The sequence below is a fragment of the Anolis carolinensis genome, chromosome 2, assembly GCF_035594765.1.
Source record: "Anolis carolinensis isolate JA03-04 chromosome 2, rAnoCar3.1.pri, whole genome shotgun sequence".
NCBI classification, from domain to species: domain Eukaryota; kingdom Metazoa; phylum Chordata; class Lepidosauria; order Squamata; family Dactyloidae; genus Anolis; species Anolis carolinensis.
This window is the reverse complement of record NC_085842.1, coordinates 251,223,307-251,243,607: the sequence shown is the minus strand read 5'-3', so window position 1 is coordinate 251,243,607 and position 20,301 is coordinate 251,223,307. Positions and strand designations below refer to the sequence as shown.

The 20,301-nt window shown below is 39.4% G+C and overlaps 1 protein-coding gene across 13 annotated transcripts in view; it reads right to left on the bottom strand.

The window, feature by feature from the left end:
- Window positions 1-20,301, bottom strand: part of ntrk2 (neurotrophic receptor tyrosine kinase 2) — a 195,273-nt gene that overhangs the window by 129,701 nt on the left and 45,271 nt on the right. For all 13 annotated transcript variants that reach the window (XM_062972041.1, XM_062972037.1, XM_062972035.1 and 10 more), the window contains exon 7: window positions 2,022-2,158. In XM_062972041.1, the coding sequence (XP_062828111.1) occupies window positions 2,022-2,158 (137 nt within the window). The remainder of the gene's footprint in view (window positions 1-2,021; window positions 2,159-20,301) is intronic.

The window sequence follows — 20,301 nt, the reverse complement described above, 5'->3', positions numbered from 1 at the left end:
AGCTGTGAGTTTTCTGGGCTGTGTTCCAGAAGCATTATCTCCTGATGTTTCTCCCACATCTATGGCAGGTATCCTCAGAGGTTGTGAAGTCTTTTGAAAACTAGGCAAGCAGGGTTTATATATCTGTGGAAATAGCAGGTTGGAAGAAAGACTCTTGTCTGTTTGAAGCAAGTGTGAATGTTGCAATTGGCCAGCTTGATTAGCATTTAATGGCCTTGCAGATTCAAAGCTTGGCTGCTTCTGTCCTGAGGGAATCCTTTGTTGGGAGATGTTAGCTTGCCCTGATTGCTTCTTGTCTGGAATTCCCATTTTTCTGAATGTTGTTGTTTATTTACTGTTCTGATTCTAGAGTTTTTAATACTGGTAGCCAGATTTCCCTCCAAGAAATAATGCCCAGCTGCTCACTGGAGGGAAGGATATTAGAGGCAAAGCTGAAGTATTTTGGCCACATCATGAGGAGACAGGAAAGCTTGGAAAAGATCACAATGCTGGGGAAAATGGAAGGAAAAAGGAAGAGAGGCCGACCAAGGGCAAGATGGATGGACGGTATCCTTGAAGTGACTGGGTTGACCTTGAAGGAACTGGGGACAGTGATGGCCGACAAGGAACTCTGGCATGGACTGGTCCATGAGGTCACGAAGAGTCGGAGACGACTAAATGACTGAGCAGCAGCCAGATTTTGTTCATTTTCATGTTTTTCACATTTCTGTTGAAATTCTCTACATGCTTGTGGATTTCAATGGCTTTTCTATGTAGTCTGACATGGTGATTGTTAAGAGTGGTTCAGCATTTCTGTGTTCTCAAATAATATGCTGTGTCCAGGTTGGTTCATCAAGTGCTCTGCCATGGGTGACTTCTCTGGCTGAATCAGTTTGCAGTGCCTTTCATGTTCCTTGATTCGTGTTTGGGCAATGCTGCATTTGGTGGTCCCTATGTAGACTTGTCCACAGCTGCATGGTATATGGTAGACTCCTGCAGAAGTGAGAGGACCCCTCTCGTCCCTATCTGAATGTAGCATTTGTTGAAAATTCAAAATTCTTGTCCTTTGCTGAACATAGCATTTGTTCAGCACATCTATGCCTGCCACAGATGTGAGAAAAACTCACAGCAACCCAGGTACAGAAACAGTTTCTATGCATAAATTTGACCTTCATTGACTCAGTTACTCTTGTCACCACACTGTTAAGATGAAGGACCGAAACCTTTTAAGAGCTACATCTAGAAAAAATTTACCTTTCTTATTATTGATCATCAGCCTGCCCAATCTCTCTCTGACAACTTTAATAGTGCAAGATTAAAAGCCGGCAGTGATTGTCACTTAAGTAATCATATTGGGTTATTAAGTTTTTCATGAATATGGTATACTATAAATTGTTTTATTTATTTTATTAAGTTATTTTCATCAGCAATGGTCCTGCTTAGTGTGAGTTCTTGTGCCTATGATTCTATCCTCTTGTAGTTGTTAGTCTCATACTGTGACATAAACATAAAGCACAATGGAAAGACCACAGAGATCCGCTTCGGTGTGGGAGAAGACATCATAAGCCCAACCAAATCTAAGTTTTATCTTCCACTGATCTTAACTGAGGCTATAAACTCAGCATATACTGCTATGAGTGTTGCCCAGACACAATCTAACATAGCTAGAAAGGAATGTTTATGCCTGGACATTAGAGTTTCTGGTATTTTTAACTCAAACAAATTCAGTGTTGCATGCAACTGAGAGAATTCTACATGGTCAGCATTGTCAAAGTTGAAACTTTTAAGTCAAGTAAGGTCTTACTGCATGACCTTGATGGCTTTGTGCACCTGCATTACTCCTGAAAACACCAGACTCGCAGGCTTATTTACTATTGATAAAATACACACTTGCCTTCAGAAAAAGGCTGCAACTGTCATGTTATATTAAATTATACATAGATTTTATCAGAGCTAAAGGCAGTAAGAAAAATTGTTATATTGCTCACCAAAAACTGGTTACTGCCTTGGCAGATCCACATATTTTAATTGAAAATATTTACCTCATATTTTGAAGCAATGTTATTGAAAAGCCAGGATATACTTGGTGGTGGACTTCCTGAAGCATCACAATACAACGTGATGCTTCCTCCTTCAACAACAGTAAAGTTATGTGTACTCAATTTGACAGAAGGCAAGCCTATGAAATAAAGAAGAAATAATTGGGGCTGTGCTTGCAACAAACAAAACCATATAAAACACTATTGTCACAAATCAGATTTAGATTTATTTGAAAACATCAAAACACACATTTTTAGTAAACTGGACTGACCCTACTTTTCCACTTACAGAGCTAGTTTACTGTTTTTCTTTGAAATACGTTAAATATTCAAAAACATTTAACCTACTGATGCCTCAGTGTAATTTTATTGGAATCTATTTTTATTTTGAAATTTACCAATAGCTGCTGTATTTCCCACTCTCGAGTCAATAAGTTTTCCCAGTTTTTTGTGGATGGGCCCTTAGTCCTAGAAGATGGGACTGGTTGAAATCTCAAACTAGAAATTGTACCTATTCATCCACTCTTTCCCAACAGTTTTGAAAATTTATGTAAAATATATTATTGAATTGGAGAATGCAAAGGGTCAAAACCATAGAGTGCTTTCAATTAGCTTGAACAGACATTCAGAAGAAAGAAAAAGAGAAAACCATAAAAGATCACATTAACAACACCTATATAGTAATATATAATGCTGATATTGTGCTATGCTAATAATATAATATATTTTATGTACATATAACTCATAAGCCGCTCTGAGTCCACTTTGGGGTGAGAGAGGGCGGGGTATAAATGTAGTAAATAAATAAATAAATAAGAGTAGCTATAGAATCTAACATGAGGTACTATTTATTATTTTCGTGTCAAAAGCATTGCATAATAAATAAATTTAAAAGTGATGAAATAAAGGAAATCACAAGCAGCTAAATAGTTTTAGACCAAAAGCAGGCAACAGCGACCGCATTGTCTGTAGCTTTAAACAACTCCTCCTCTGTACATGAGGCAGGACATTGTGGGCAAGCATACATATGCAGAGTTGTTTGTTCTGCTCCACAGTCACACAACGTGGAGGATTCCTCCAGGTAGTGCCACCTTGCCAAGTTGTCTTTTGATCTGCCCACTCCGCTTCTCAGTCTGTTCAGGGACTTCCAAGTTGCCCCTTCTTGGTTTGCCCCTGGAGGAAGACCCTCATGGGGGGGCATCCAGTTAGAATTGCCTGGTTTAGCTGCTCAGAGGACACCCTTGCTGTTGCTGGAGGAACATCAAGAGGAGTGGTGGGTCTGCACCCCATGAACTGCCAGTAAGTTTCTGCAGGATGTTGTCGCGTGCAGCTACTTTGTGCTTGGTGTTCATGCAGTGTTTCCTATATGTTAGTGTTTGATCTAAGGTGAGACCAAGGTATTTAGGATGGAAACAGTGTTTGAGCTCTTGGCCTTCCCAAGTAACTTTCAGTTTCCTGTTGGCTTCACGGTTACATAGGTGGAAAGCACACACTTGTGTCTTGGAAGGGTTAAGCTTCAGGTGGTTCTCTTTGTAGTAGCTGGAGAGATCTTTCAAGGCATTCGTGAGTTGTTTTTCAACTGTTTCAAAATCTTCTGCTTGTGTTGTTAGGCCAAGGTCATCAGCATATATAAAACTCTTTGTGAGTGGTGGTTGTGGCTGATCGTTCATGAAGATGTTAAATAAGTTCAGTGCAAGAACACTGCCTTGGGATAAACCATTCTTTTGCCTCCTCCATCTACTTTTCCGGCCCTGAAACTCCACATAGAAGCTGAGGTTTTCCAGGTTTTCTGAGGTTTTATTGTTGTGCAATAAGCTTGGGTTCAATAACAGGTCCTGATCGATTTAATAGCATCCTCTCATATACTTTATATAGATGACATAAGAGAGAGATTGGTCAGTAGCTCCTGGCATTGGAGGAATCTTTACCGGGTTTTAAAATGGCAATGATCTTAGTTTTCCTCCATACTCTGGGAATCTGTTTGTGTGCCAAGCATTGACTGTAGAATTTCAAAAGCCAGTTTTCAGCTTTGGGCCCCAAGTGTTTGATTTGATGAGGTACTATGGAACCCTATAATACAGCCATGCTCTTAAATTATTGGCTTCACTTGAAAAAGCCTCTCTTTTACACTCTACTTCCAGTTACTATTCCAGGGTTTTTAGGTTTAAACCACTTTTGACCCACTTTGGGCAAAGTCGAGGAATACTCTGGAGTTTACTGGAAACTCTGGAGTATCCTGCAGCTTTGGGGTAGTCAGGACAGATGGACTGGTTCCAATTCTATGTGTGATAAGGTTTTAGCACAAATAAAGGTGTAATCCTGAAAAGGTCTTCCAAGTACAAAACGAAAAATAGGAATCCTGACTGTACAGCCTTTTTGGTAATAATGTTTTTAGTGAGAGAAAGGCATGCTGAAATAAACTCCTTAGTGTTCTCATCGACCATGAAATTCTGATCTTGATGGGAATAGAAGGGAGGAGAAACAGAATGAGTTATTTTGAATGAGGACATGGCTGACACTACTCTGAAACATTTTGTTCCAGATCTCATGTATGCAAAAATTCAACAAAAACTTGGAATATCATGTAAGCTCAAAGACAGCTTGTTTATGTCCAAAGATCAGTTTATGCTAATCATAGAAATGACATACAACTTGTATCCATCTTGACTTTGAAAAATGGTACATTATTTTTTTTAAAAAAGAGTTCAGTTTCTGGACAAAGCAGTTTGTCAATGCAAGTATCTGTCGCTTTTGTTTATTAATTTAAACATCAGCAGTATCTGCCAACCACCCAGGCAGGAAACTAAACCAAAGCTATGAAAAATCTAGTTATTAATTACACTAGATATGAAACAGGAATATATTAATTCCAAGCAAACACAATAATCACCTCACTGATTCCACCTGTAAACTCTCCTATACCCCTAAATAAGGAGGGTCTTTCAGAAGAATGAATGAAGTGCTTTGGAGGTAGCAAATGGGGCAAGAAGAAATAAATTACTGATTTCCTTTTCTTTGTTTGTGTTTGTATATGCTTTAGGGTTATATTTGATATTTTGATATTAAATTCCTTCAGTTGTTGAACTTCTGAATTGGAGACATAGGATACAAGCATTCCTAATAAGTAATTTATATATTTGTAAACATCTTATGTACAGATTTCAGAAATTCAAAAATACTATTCAGCTACTGAAGGGCTGGCCTAAATCTGAGCAGACACACTGAATCAACAGAACGTATATCTATGCTGATTTACAAAGTTCCCACTGATTAAATGAGTCTAATCTATTAGGACATATCAACATTTAAGCCCATAATTTGCTCAATACTTCAATAATAGTTGGACTAAACTGCCCCTTGCATGGTTGAATAAATCCTTATCAATGCAACCCTATTGGATTTCTAGCAGATGCCATCACCTGTTTATAAAATCCCAGCAGCTCATGTATGTAAGATCTGGAAGACTATGAAGTAGCATTGGAAGCCTCCTCTTATTTCCCAACGATTGTCAAATCATTCCAAAAATTTCAGAGGAGTTCGGAAATTATGGCAAATGTTGTTTATCCATTCAGTCTCTTCTGACTCCTCATGGTCACATGGATGAATATCAGAGAGTAAGAGGGAGGTCACTGGTGGGAGTCATATGAGACCTGAAATCATTGGATTTCAAGTCTCATAAGCTCTAGTCAGCAGAGCCAATGATGATGAACGCTAAAAGTTGCAGCCTAACAGCTCCTGGTTGTTTCCCACTTATTTTAGAATGTGCTAGAAGACACAGAAAAAATAGGATACAAATGTTATACATTATGTAAATAATAATAATAATAATAATAATAATAATAATAATAATAATAATAATAAAACTTTATTTATACCCCGCCACCATCTCCCCAACGGGGACTCGGGGCGGCTTACATGGGGCCATGCCCAGAGCAAAACAATATAACAAGTATAAATACAACATAACATAGAGCAATTAAACAATACAATAAGTAATAATATACAATATACACTACAACGCAAATCAAAGAAACAGTAAAAACAGGGCCAGCCACATGAATACAAAGATAAAAACTCGGGTGAGAAAGATAAGGGGAATGGAGACCACGGGGAGAAGGGACATACGAAAGTGGAACTGTCTAGAGGAAAGATGTTGGAGAGGAGCAAGAAAAGGAATAAATAACAGTTACTCTCCAAAAGCGCAGCGGAAGAGCCATGTTTTTAAATCTTTTTAAAAATCTAATAGAGTGGGAGCCTGCCTAATCTCAATGGGCAGTAAATTCCATAGTCGAGGGGCCACAGCAGAAAAGGCCCTCTCCCTAGTACCCACAAGGCGGGTCTGGGATATAGGCAGTGGCGTAAGGAGGGTCTCCCCAGATGATCAGAGAGATCGGGCAGGTTTATAGTGGGAGATACGGTCACGAAGGTAGGTGGGTCCCAAACCGTTTAGGGCTTTATAAGTGATGGTCTGCACCTTGAATTGGGACCGGAAGATGAATAGCAGCCAGTGGAGCTCCTTAATAAGGGAGTAGATCTCTCCCTGTAACTTGCCCCCGTTATTAATCTGGCAGCCGAGCGTTGGACCAATTGTAATTTCCGGGCCGTCTTCAAGGGAAGCCCCACGTAGAGCGCATTACAGTAGTCCACTCTAGAGGTAACTAAGGCATTGACCACTGTGGTCAAATCAGACTTCACGAGGTATGGTCGCAGTTTGGCGCACAAGTTTGAGTTGTGCAAAGGCTCTCCTGGCCACCGCCGACACCTGCGCCTCAAGCGTCAATGCCGAGTCCAGGAGGACCCCCAAACTGCGGACCTGTGATTTCAGGGGGAGTGCAACCCCGTCCAGCACAGGTTGCCACCCGATACCTCGATCCGACGAGCGACTGACCAGGAGGGCCTCTGTCTTGTCAGGATTGATTCTCAGCTTGTTCCCCCTCATCCAGTCCGCCACAGCGGCCAGGCACTGGTTCAGCATCTGAGGGGCTTCCTTGGAATTAGATGGAAACGAGTAGTGGATTTGCGTGTCATCTGCGTAGAGATGGCAACACCCTCCAAAACTCCGGATGACCTCTCCCAGCGGTTTCATATAGATGTTAAATAGCATGGGGGATAAGATAGACCCTTGCAGGACCCCACAGGTCAAAGACCAGGGGTCCGAGCAGGTGTCCCTCAGCTTCACCATCTGGGAATCTAGAAGGATTGTCTCAAACAGGATTAATATGTAAAAGAAAATAACCCTCGTGGTGGTGGTGGGAATTGTAAATGTTGTGTATGTGTATATCCTAAAAAAATAGAAGACACAGAAAGCTGTTCAACTATATCCATTGAAGTCATGTGATTTTCTAAACTATAGAAACATGGCTGATGCTGCATTCATTCTTAACACATTGCTTTGTTCCATACCTTGGCAGATCTAATCAGTAGAGCAATATATACATGTCAAAACATTGAAGGGAATCAGTTGTGAATTCACATAACTTAAGATTGTGTTCCAAAGAACCCCGTTTTCTAAAATACATTACTGTAAATGTGTAGCCACCACATAAGTCATATCTGTATGTGGCAAATACTCCTGTCAACTATTCAAGTAAATTGAATCTTTAGATTAGGAGTGTCATCCAAAGTTCACAGCTATAAGTTAAGAGTTTATCTGAAAACTTCCCGTATTGGCTGAGCTCCTATAGATAAAATATCAACATTCTGGAAGAGAATTGTCAAGCTAACTAAGGGACCTAGATATGCATGGGTCATTTTATATAAGATACACAATTTTTAAAACCCACTGGTGATCACATTCCTGCAGCATGGATTGTGGCCAAGTCAGAGCATTTTCAGAGTAGAGAATTCTCAGAATAGTTGTTAAACTATCATTAGCTCTTTCAGCTGTTTACTCAAGGACTCCAAACTCACTAAAGTCCTACATTTCTGATGAACACAAAATGAAGTAAAATAAATTATATTATATTATGGGGCCCACCCCTTCTCTCTCTCTCTCTCTCTCTCTCTCTCTCTCTCTCTCTCTCTCTCTCTCTCTCTCTCTCTCTCTATATATATATATATATATATATATATATATATATATATTAAAGTGTGTGTGTGTGTATAGAAAGACAGACACACACACGCACACACACACACACTTTTAAATATAAAGAATAGGACTTTATTGTAAAACATTTATCCAAGCTTTTTCCCCATTGAGAAGCAGCCAACATCTGACCATCATTAGGGTCTTTGAAATCCTTATTGGACATCTATTTAAGCATCTTTATTAAAGTCCTCTAAAGATACATACTAAATAATTGAGTATGGGGAAAAGCAAACATCTATCATATTGAAGCTTGAAATATAATTTTATGTCTTCATAAATCTGTTTTTATATTCAGATACTCATTCACTGTAAACATGTTACAGTACCAGACTGGCATTATTTACATCATCATTAACATTGGATGAAGGAGGGAATAAGAGAGCAGATCAAGTTGAGGGGATAGGGGGCAGAGGAGTCCTTTAAATTCCAAATACCCTTTTTAAAATCACCCGAGAACAGTGGGTCCCCAGATGTTTTGACCTCCAACTCCCTGAAATCCTAACAGCTGGTAAACTGGCTGGGACTTCTGGGAATTGTAGGCCAAAACACCTGGGGACCCACAGGTTGAGAAACACTGCCCTAGAACCACTTAAATAAGCTGGAAGATTGATACCAGCCCTTCTTCATAAATGCAAGACACATTTCCTCAATTTCTGCAAAGGGATCTTATCAGATATCCATAGTTCATGTCTATCTAGTCGAAAATTAGGGTCATCAAACAAATATTTTCCAATATAGTCACTGCTTTGTGTGTATGTACCTTCATGTTGTCTGATATAATTTATGGAGTCCCCATGCATTTTATAGGGTTGTCTTTGGCCCTATCTGCACTGGCCATTTAATGCCGTTTCAAACTAATATTGAAGAAAGTGATTTCACTGTGCAGATTATTGCAGAAAATACTGGAACTAATTTGAGGACTAGATGGTGATTTCACAAACGACACGTGCTTTTGTGAGAGTTTGTTGAATGGCCACCGCAATTTGAATCTAGCTTAGAACTGCAATGCATTGTCAGTGTAGATGCAACCTTAGGCAAGTAAAATTCAGAGGTGTTTTTTGCAAGTTCCTTCCTCTGAAATAAAGTCTGCAGAACCCAATATTCATTAGTGGTCTCCTGTCCAAGTACTAACCAGGGCTGGCCCTGCATAGCTTCTAAGAACAGAAAAGATCTAGTGCCTTTATGTATGCTAAATATATTTTATTCTTCCTCTATGAACATATCTCCTTTCAATAAAACTTCTCTGGCACTATTAAATATCAAAACTCAGACTCTTTTTTGAATTGCTTTTAAAGTGAACACAAAGCAACAAGGAAAAAAGCTCTGAGTCCATGTGTCTGAGACCAACCTTAACTTATCACAGTTTAAGCCCTTTCACGATGGCCATACAACTAAAAATTGACTGTTATGTCAATCAATGTATATAGAAAAAATACTTTTAAAAAGTTTTCCACCTGAACTGACACAGATTATGTATAGCACAAGTGCTAAATGTGAAAGGGATGGGAACCATCTTCTCCCCCTTTCCCACCTCTCATGATGCCTGTTGGAGGCAGTGGATTTCAAACTATCATGTTTTGTGACATTTTGGATCTGAAGGATGTTGAGAGTCTTTACAAAGGTTTGTAGCCTAAAATACGAGTTTGGGGCCACGTGGAGTTCACAGACTGCATTTTACATACACCTGATGCACAGTAATAACTAGGGTTGGGCAAAACATTCAATTCCTACGTATGTTGGATCTAATTCATTTGTTTTGTACCTTTCAAAGCGACTTTTGAAGCGGGTTATCCAGTTGTTTGCATCCCGCGATATCAAACCGCGATAGCCTATTTTTCTAATGGAGTCAGATGTTTGTCGGAAGCAAAGCAAGTGCATTTTCAAATCACCCCAAACTTGGTTTGAGGGAGGTGCAGACTAGCCTGGGATTGCCTTGCCTCCCTGTGGCCAATCGCAAAAGCGAGGGAGTCTTGTTTGTCTTTCCCCGTGGTTGCTTTCTATGGGCCTCTTAAACCAGGTTGCAAGAGAGAAATCCCTTTCCCCTTTCGCTGTCCTGTGGTGGTTGCTTAAATCGGGTTGCAAGAGGAGGGAGTCGCATTGCAGGATCTCCGCTCTTCCCCTTTGCAGCCTTCCCTCCTGCTTTTGCCAGAAGCTTTAAGTGAGGAAAGGGGGAAAGGGGGGGATCCATCCCAATCCACGATCCAGATTACTTCACTCCGGTTTTGTCCTGGCAAAACCCCAAACTAGAACTCTCCACCCAGGTTGGTGACTTCAGGGGAAGAAGAAAATTGGAAATGGGCAAGGAAAGCTTCTATCTATCTATCTATCTATCTATCTATCTATCTATCTATCTATCTATCTATCTATCTTAATAGTATCATTCTGGGAAGAAATCTATGTTTTAAATCTATGTTTTTTTCCTTTTAAAATTTGCTCTATATTTGTGTGTATGTGACATAAGCCCCAGTCCTGAGTGAGTTCCCTCCCCTCCTGGTTAGAAGCAAGCTAAGCCCCATCAGAAGAAATCCACTCCTAGATTATCTTATCCTAGATTATCTGACAGTGTGGACATATAATTCAGTTCAAAGCAGATAATCTGGGATCGGATTCTGGTATAGAGTGTTGAAGATCTACACTGCCTTATATCCCAGATTCCAGATTATCTGATTTAAACTGGATTATATGAGCACCCACTGCATATAATCTGGGATAAGGGAGGAAGGAAGGAGGAAGAGGGGGAAAAGGAGAAGACGTTTCCCTTGGCTTCCATTTCTCTCTACCTCTTTTGCATAAAGGTTCTCCAAAACTTTGCAAACCTCCTCGGAAAGAAGGAGGAGGAAGAAGAGGAGTGGGGGGGGGAGGATAAAGAGGATAATATATGTCCCCACTACATATAATCTGGGATCGGATCCTGGGACAGAGTATTGAAAATCTACACAGCCTTATATCTCAGGATCTGATTCCAGATTATCTGATTTAAACTGGATTATATTAGCACCCACTGTATATAATCTGGGATAAGGGAGAAAAGGAGGGGGAGGAGGGGGAAAAGGAGAAGACGTTTCCTTTGGCTTCCATTTCTCTCTCCCTCTTTTGCACAAAAGTTATCCAAAGCTTTGCAAACCTCCTCCGAAAGAAGGAGGAGGAGGAAGAAGAGGAGGAGGGGGAGGAGGAGGATAAGAAGGATAATATATGTCCCCACTGCATATAATCTGAACTTTGTCTTTGCACAAGGAACATGGTGCTTTAGCACATATGGTTTCCTGGGATACTGTCCACCAATTTAACAAGGTTTCTGTAGTAGAATGATTACTTTCAAAGTAAAGACAACCCAATGAAACTAGAAATAAGACTTTCCAACCAGGAACAGATTTCTGCAATTATTAAAATGGTTTTATTATAAAAGCTATGGAAATTCGCCAGAAATCAGAGGATAAGGGAAATATTCTGAATTTTTGTGAGCTAGCAGTGTTAACTGTGTTCTACTACTGTACCAAGTTTGAAGAGGATAGCTCAAAAAATGAGGGCGGGAGAGTCCTGTAAAGTCCCCCCTGCTGTTTTTGGCCACTGTGCATGCGCGTCCACCATTAACGAATTATTTTTGAATATTCTGAATATTCTTAAGTTTTGAAACTTTTTTGGGCCAAATTTTGGAAGTAGTTTCAGAAACGAAGCGCCAATGCCCCCTACTTTTGAAGCGAGTTTAGAAACATTTTTTTCATGGATCGCTCAAGCCAAATAATCACTATGTCAGGGCTGGGGATTGAAATTCTATGAAGGATTACTGGCAAGTAGGAAAAGTTACTTGCACTCACCCAGCTTTTGTTATTTGTTTCTCAACTTTCTGTCTCTTAGAGCTTTCACTACTTTTCATGTTTTTCCATAGCACACATTTTGTGGCCCACAAATCATCTTCTCTGTTTCTGTTCATCCCCCCCCCCCCCACACACACACACAGACACACACACTGTGTCTTCCTAGCCAGGCACAGACCTTAAAAGGGATGTCAACTGCATCAGTAGCAACTACAGGGAGGTTATATCTGACAAGATCATGTCACTGCAGGTATAACAAAATCACATCCAATAAGACAAAGATAATATACTACACTGCCCATTTAGAATGCAGGCAGGCAGAGCATCACCTTGGCAAACTAGGTAAAGGGTTTCCCCTGACATTAAATCTAGTCATGTCCGACTCTGGAGGTTGGTGCTCATCTCAATTTCTAAGCTGAAGAACTGGCACTGTCCGTAGACACCTCCAAGGTCATGTGGCCAGCATGACTGCATGGAGCGCCATTACCTTCCTGCCGGAGCGATACCTATTGTTCCACTCACATTTGTATGTTTTCCAACTGCTAGGTTGGCAGAAGCTAGGGCTAACAGGGGGAGCTCACCCTGCTCCCCGGATTAAAACCACCGACCTTTTAGTCAGCAAGTTCAGCAGCTCAGGAGGAGTATATTTATTTACAGAAAGAAAAGCAATTTCTTCAGCAATATGTAAGCCTTCTGACTGCTGGCCAGTCTACTATTGCTGTCTCTACACCCGCAGAGGGGTTATCTTTGACCTCAGAGGCCTGTTGCCTTATTCTGAACTTACTGGATCCTAAAATGTGACAAAGGTATGGACTACACTAGGAGTGAATCTTCTCAATGCAAAGAGTCCAGAAAATCTCCAGGAGCCTCCAGCACAGTCCCAATTTCTGCAAACATTTAGTGTTCTCTAATGCATAAAATATTGAACAATTTAGCTAAGTCGTCTTATTCTTTCATAATTTAAATATATTAAAATTAGACAAAGGATTATGAGAACATTACTACATGATGAGTTAATGGTAGTATCATTCCCAGAAATTCAGAAACAAAAGCAATTTTCTGTTTTGTTCAGTGTTGCTAGGACGGCACTACATCATTATGTCGCAATGTGCCCAGTGTCATTCTTTAAAATGTTTTTTTGACATGACAGTAATTGCTGCTCAATAGAAATGGCCAGTTTAATAACCACACTGAGGTTCTATGTCTATCCAAATGTCACTAATCCTCAACCAAAGTTAGGATCAAGTTTTACACTCCCAGCTCACATCATTTACCCATTTAATACTCCACTGGAAGAATGCTGAGTCCAATTCTATGAATGTGCTGATGTTATATAACTTATGATCTCACTTATGACAACCCTAAGGTGAACCTATCAAAGGGTGGGGTTTTTTTGTCAAGATTTGTTCAGAATGGTTTTGTATTGTTTTCCTTCAAGACTGAGTAAATGTGACTTGCCCCAAGTGTGTTTCACCCAGTGTGTTTCCATGGCTCAGGAGGAATTTGATCCCTGGCTTCAAGTCCTAGTCCAGTGCTCAAACTACTATACCACACTGGCTCAATTCTATCATTTTTCAAATCTACATTACTCTTGACTGCATTCCTTTATTTATTTGTTTAACCAGTATGCAAAACATTTATATATTCAACCACACAAATCAAATTCACAGTCTTCATTTCCAATAAGTGCATCAGTCTTTGGGATGCAGTCTAGCTGTTCAACTGTTAATTATAACTATTAGGTATATATTATTAGTATTTTATTCCAGGGGACAATGCAACAAAAAAACAAGACCACCTCTAATCTGACTTACTTCATCTCACTTGGCTGCTTTGAGCCATTTTCCCCAAACCAATTCCAGTGAGCCAGCAAAGGCTGAAATGCAATGAAGTAAGATAAAATATGTGGTTTATTTTCTTTCTCTATATCCTTTATTTTGGATAAAATGTTTGCCATTTTTATAACTAGAAAGGAAGCATGTTTTTTGGTTTGTCCCAGATATGTGTACAGTATAGATGTATATAATAAATTTTCCTTGGAATTCTGTTAATCACACTAAATAATTATAATGTTATGATTCTATTTTAGGTGTCATGGCTGTATATTATAGAATCCTGGATTTTGTAATTTGATGAAGCACTAATTTCTATAGTCTTCCCTAAACTGCAAATCCCAGATTTACACAAAATGAAACCATAGTAGGTAAGGTTTATATTGTTTCTTGCAACAAAGCAATATTAAACATACCTACTTGCCCCCTCAAAAAACAGTTCACCAAATTTACCAATCTTATGGCCTAATGAGATTTTAATGGGATATAAGTGTTTTTGATAATGCTTAACAACATATTCCTAAATATTTTTAATTCAATGCAGTTTTGCAAATGCTTTTATAAGTGTCTAATTCACAAGTCAGCTGCATCCTTACAAAGATCATTAGTAGTATCTTGTAGACATCTTAAAGTGAACCCTGACAAAATGGAACCCTGACAAAACATCAAGATAAAGAAGGGAGATACATATGTTGTGGCAGATGAAGGTTTCAACAATACTAGGCCAGTAAATCCATGCCAGGTTTTACACTAAACCTTCCAAGGTTCTGGATGTATTTGATAATATTCAGCACTTTAGATAACTCTTTTCAAGTTAAAACCCATAATGGATTCGCTACTCCACTAACATTGGAGCCACCAACTCCATATTTGAGTCAAGCTTTTTAATAGTTTACATTTACTTTATTATTTATTCAGTTATTTAAAGTATTTTATTATAATCTTTCAGCCTCCCAGGCCCCTCCAGATGATGCACAAGATGTAAAGATTATTTTAATCAATAAAGAGATAAGCTCTTCTGAAACAATTAAAATACTCATTAAAAACCTTATAACAATCTAGAATAGTATTTCAAAATGATTTTAGGAAAAACTATTAAAACAGAATAGGCTCTCTGAAACCCACAAGGCCAAGTGAAACAATGTTGCCCACAGGAAACTGCAGTTCAAAAATAGTGACCTTTCTCCTTGGAATTTCAAATTCACTTACAATGGAATTTAAAAAGCAAACTTCCAACAATTTCAGCCATGAAAAGCAACTACAGATAAAAACCTCCACTAATTCCTATTTCTTGCTTCACTGCTCCGCTAACATGAATAACCCTTACTAGAAACCCACAACTTCCAACAAGTAATTTATCAGCAGCTGGCTGTTTTAGGCCTAACATTACCAACACTCACTCTATCTTCTACACAATGCTAAACTTACACTAGAAAGGGAATTATTACCATACAAAATGGAAAACATCTGTCAAAATAAATGAGCAAAGAACTTTGACTTCCAACATCCTATGCCCTTTTTACAAAGTACTATCTGCTTGCCCTTACATGAGTTCACAGGGATGAAGCAATAAAGCAATGATGAGAATCTGGTTATTTGAATAAATAAAATATATTTTCCCTATGATGCATCAGTGTTGTTTTTAAAAACCCAAGCCAAGTCCCAATGCATCAAAGAAGTGGTGTTTAATATCTCTTGGAAGGATCCAGTAACTTGGCTCAAAAGCAGTTTATTTTCAGAGAACAGCATAGAAAAAGAGTGACCAAATATTTAAATCTTTAAACAAACAATAAATGTTTTGACAAAGGTATCCTAAGCAAATCTACATAAGGATAAGTAAGAGTCCAGTGGAACCTATACCCTAGGTGGGTATTCATAAGTTGCCAGCTCAATTTCTTCCTTGCTGAGCATTTTACAATTAATATTTCTCCCAACCATACACTTTCCTCCTAAGCAAAAGAGACAACAGTCATGCCTGACCTCAAGGTTTTCTCCTTGAACTTCTGGCATGTTTTGACAGTTGCTCTGTCTAGAACTGCAAGAGACTGTAGGCAAATACAGACACAACATCAAAAGAAATGAATTACTAAAGAGGCACACTGGGGGAAGGAGAGGGAGGAGGAGGATAATGATGAGAATGATTTGCGTTAATGTGATGCATGTATTAACTAGTTGTAATTCTCACAACAACCTTCAAAAAATGAAGTTTGACAACTGCTGCAGGCTTGCTTTTGGGACCCTCCAGGGGCCACAGAGATAGCCAAAAAACCTCTCCCCCCCCCCCAACTAGAAAAAGACAGAAGAGAAACTAGTAGGGGATAGATCCAGTTCACTTGTAATAGAAGAATACCCAAAGAATAATTCTGCTTGCTATTTGCTACAGCTGTCGCTGCAGAAAAACAAGATGAGAAAATACAGAGATTCACCCCCAAAAGCATGAATATATTGCCACCAAAATCTGTAAGCTTTAAACACTAGAAGATGCTGAAAAATTCATATCACTGCTTCCCAACGTGGGCAATATTGCCCTCTCAGGGAGAGGGAGGCTGCTACTAGCCAGGGGCACAATTGGGTAGCATTGAACAAAAGTAAGCGGGTAGTAGAAACATAAAGAAGCACATTTTGAAAATTTTGGGGGGAAAAAGTTTGTACAAGGTTTATCTGTTGTATAACAGAGAGTTGCAGTCATAGTAATTACTTTATTTTCCAAATGAATACTCAAATTACAAGTTATAACCAATCAGTGGTCAAGTCTGCTGACAGGTCTTAACAAGGACAGCACGCATTGGGAGGAATACATTTGTGTAATGATTTGTTGACAATAGGTTTCTATAAATAGGAAACATATGTGAGCACTAATTTATTTATTTTTTCTGCACAATTAGTAATAGTGCAAGTTTAATAAGTATTTAAAAATTAATTCATGCTGGCAAAAATAGAGCTCAACATTAATAAATTGATAGCATTGCACCAGGTTCATCTTTCTTGTTTAGGATTTTTTAAATGATATATGGAATTTTTATTTTAATATTATCCTCACTGTCTGAACTTTCTATGTGTAATGCAAGTGCTACTACAGTAGATTTATATATAAAAATTTTATTTTCAAGCTTCAAGGTGTCTTATTTACAACATCTTTCTTTATCATGTTTTAGGATGTAGGGAGAAACAGAGATACAAAAGAAGGGGCAATAGGACATACACATTTGGGAATCTCTGATGCACATGAAAAATCCATGTTGTGCAAAGACACTGGCAGAGAATGATGTTAATTTGCAGCCTCTTTTAGGGCCACTAAAAGTGTGTGGAAAATGTCTGGATAGTACGATTTTCTACCTGTTTAAAGTATGGACAGCTGGTGTTTCCCATGTTTTTAGTCTAAAGTTTAAAGGCGTTATTCAAGGTGCTGAACCTATTCTGTGAATACAGTTTAGCATATTGGACACATCTTACAGCCAAACCCATAGCAGATTCACTGCCCACAAACAAGATAGCCAGTAACTATCATTTGCTGAAAATCTGGGTTTTATTACAAATGAATCCATACAAATTCGTAGGTCAGAAATCCCTATCCTAGTGTTGCAATTCAGAGGAGTAGATGGTAGAACTCTCTAGCAGATAATTCCAAGCATGTTAAAATCACAGTATGCCATCACATGGAGAACTGATAGCTAAAATAGTATCAAACGATAATAGCAGGTGGTATTGATAAATCAGTAGCCCAGATTTGCCAGATCCACCACCACTGCACTGAGGTGCCGCTCTTTGGCCAAGTATCAAATCCTCATACTGAAAATGACCTTTATTTATTTTGAATGGTCACAAATTTTGAAAATGACTGATCACAAGCCTCTTTTTCATACTAAAAGCTTTATGAACAGAAACTGCCTTAAAGTGTAGCATGTTAGGATAAGATTCAACTACTGAATTTCCCCTTTTTCATCTTCCCTGCAATTCCATGACAGATATAACACTGGTGATAATAAAAAGAAACAAATACAAACAAAACTTCATGATAAAATATGCTTATTCGCACCTCTTTAGCCATTTTCTGGATTTTGGTGTACAGGCTTTCGCTGTAACAGCGCCTAACCCTTTGGGAAAACGTTGTGAGGAGTTAATGTGGTTAAGTCAATGGGAAGCAGGTACCTGAGACATTGCTGGAGTGGAGTTTCCATCATTCCTGGCACTGCCATGCTGGCTAGAATTGCTAGGACACAGAAACAAACTTAGTTTCTGTGTATATTTAATATATGCTTTTATGGTTGTATTTTATCTATGCTTTGATATGTGCATTTATAGAATAACTATGTTGTGGTCCGCCTTGAGTCAAAACATTGATGATAATGATAATTTCTGTCAGCTGATTGGGCTTAGGAGCCAAGGGGGAAAGTCTTCAAAACAAACCACTTTCTTCTTTATTCTTTGCTCTATCGTTCTGCTTGGTTACAGCCCAGCTAAGAGTTGTAACTGCAAAAAGAAACAAACATACTCAAAAAGGCCAGTGGTGGCTTCTGTTGATGCATACTACACTTTCTCGCTTTCAACAAGGAGGAGATTTTTGTCCCTGTAAGCATTAAGATAGGCTTTTTGATGGCCCTTGAGATTGGAGGTGTCTAGTCCTGGTGAGATCCAAGGTTAGTGAGAACAAACCCCATATCCAAAAGGTCTAAGGACATCTTTTCTGGGGAAATAAAAGTACACAAAGCCCTACAGAAGAGGAAGTTTACAGGCCAGTGGAGAAAAGAAGTGCAGGGAAAACAACAAAGTAAGGTGAAAGGAGTCACACAGCTCCCAGCCTCTTTCCTCTCTTCTGTCCATCTATTTGACTGGCCCTCCCTCTTTCCCATTGATTTCATTTCTCTCCCTCTCACATCTTTCCTGCTGGGAAAATACCAGGGGGCTGGAGGAGAAGAGGGGGGAAGAGAGGGGAACAGGAAGATGGTTGAGGGTAAAAATAGCATGTGAGCAATCCTTTTTGGTACCTTTTTCCTTCTCAGCATGCTTTACCTGCAGCATGCACATACATGTGAGCAGTCTGAAGCAAGCTTCTGAAAGAAGAACTGATCCTTGTAAAATGCACAGATAAGTTCCAGTAATTCAAGGAAGGATCCACTCTTTCCATTGGTAAGCCTTGCAACTGTGTGCATGCCTGCATGCAAACAACTGACAGTGAATCTTGTAGGCAATAAGAACGGAAAATACAGCAGACTCCTTGTCAAATTAATGGAACTTGTCTGTAATTTTAAAACAGCCTTTGGAAAGCGAGACATCAGAAGAAGAGGAAAGCCTGTACATCAAAATCTTGAAAACTGCTAAAGAGGTGAAAATCAACAGAGGAAAATTTCCATAAAAGTAACAAATAACTTTTGCTACATGCTAAAAAGTGGCCCAGTAAAAAAGAATTAGAGGAATGGAGAAGAAATATCTTCCAAATGTCAGTGGAGAGAAATGAAAATGCACAGTTTTCAACAATCTCAATTGCTAAAGCAAAGAGAAAAATGATTTTCCAAAATTGGAACGATCCTGCATGGCATCTAGTTGAGTGCAAATGACTCTATGGACATGACTGTGTTCAGGATCCCTTCCATCTCTACAGTAACTCTTTATCCAAAACAGATACACCAGCTACTGCAATAGTTTTCTGGGTTTATTTGTTGGGGGACAGACAAATTCTAACAAGAGATTTCCAAAAGTGAACCCAAAAGTTATCGTTAGCACATAATGTTTTGGTACAAAAACACTATACATTCAAGCTGTTGAAACCCTTGATCAAATTAAGTATCCATTGTATGCAGGTGCACCCTTAACATACTCAAGACATACATGACTGTAGTAGTTCATGAAATGAGCTACAGGACAGCATATAATCCCCAAATAGAAGGGGGTCTACTTGCTGTGTTGTGACTGCGCCTTCAGGGATTATGGTTGATGGGGATGGAATTCGAAGAGGAAGAAAAAACCCTCGTGATGAGGGTTCACTGGAGGAGTTGCGCAGGAAGCGACTTAGAGAGCTATATGGGGGATCTTCTGAGGAAGATTCAGATGGGGAGATGGATGCTGAAGAACAGGTGGTGGCTGGGGAAGTGGGCACTGAATGGGCACAGCCACCGGAGACGTCTGGGGATTTGGGGTCTATGGATACTTCTGAACCTGGGGTTTCTGCAGGAGCTGATCCCAATTGGATGCTTGGAGAAGGGAGGATGGTTCTTTAAGTGTTCATGGGGCTAAGTGTGGGCAGGATGATTGGGACTCTGACGAATTGCTAGGTACTCCAAATCCACGAGCTCTAGCTGTGTGGAGCTCAGACTCTGAGTAGATTTGGGACACCTGGTGTTCGGGTGTGAGTGTTTGGTCACCCAGGAGGAAGGGGAATAAAATGGGAATGTTTGGCCACTGCACTTTGCGTGTGGCAAGGTGTTGCTGAGGCGCCATTGGGATCTCTGTGTTTCCATGAAGACTGGACTTGGACTATGATTTGAATCTGCTGTTATCACCTAGCTTGGCTCTCGCTGTGTCTTATCGTGGACCTGTTTTGGATGACT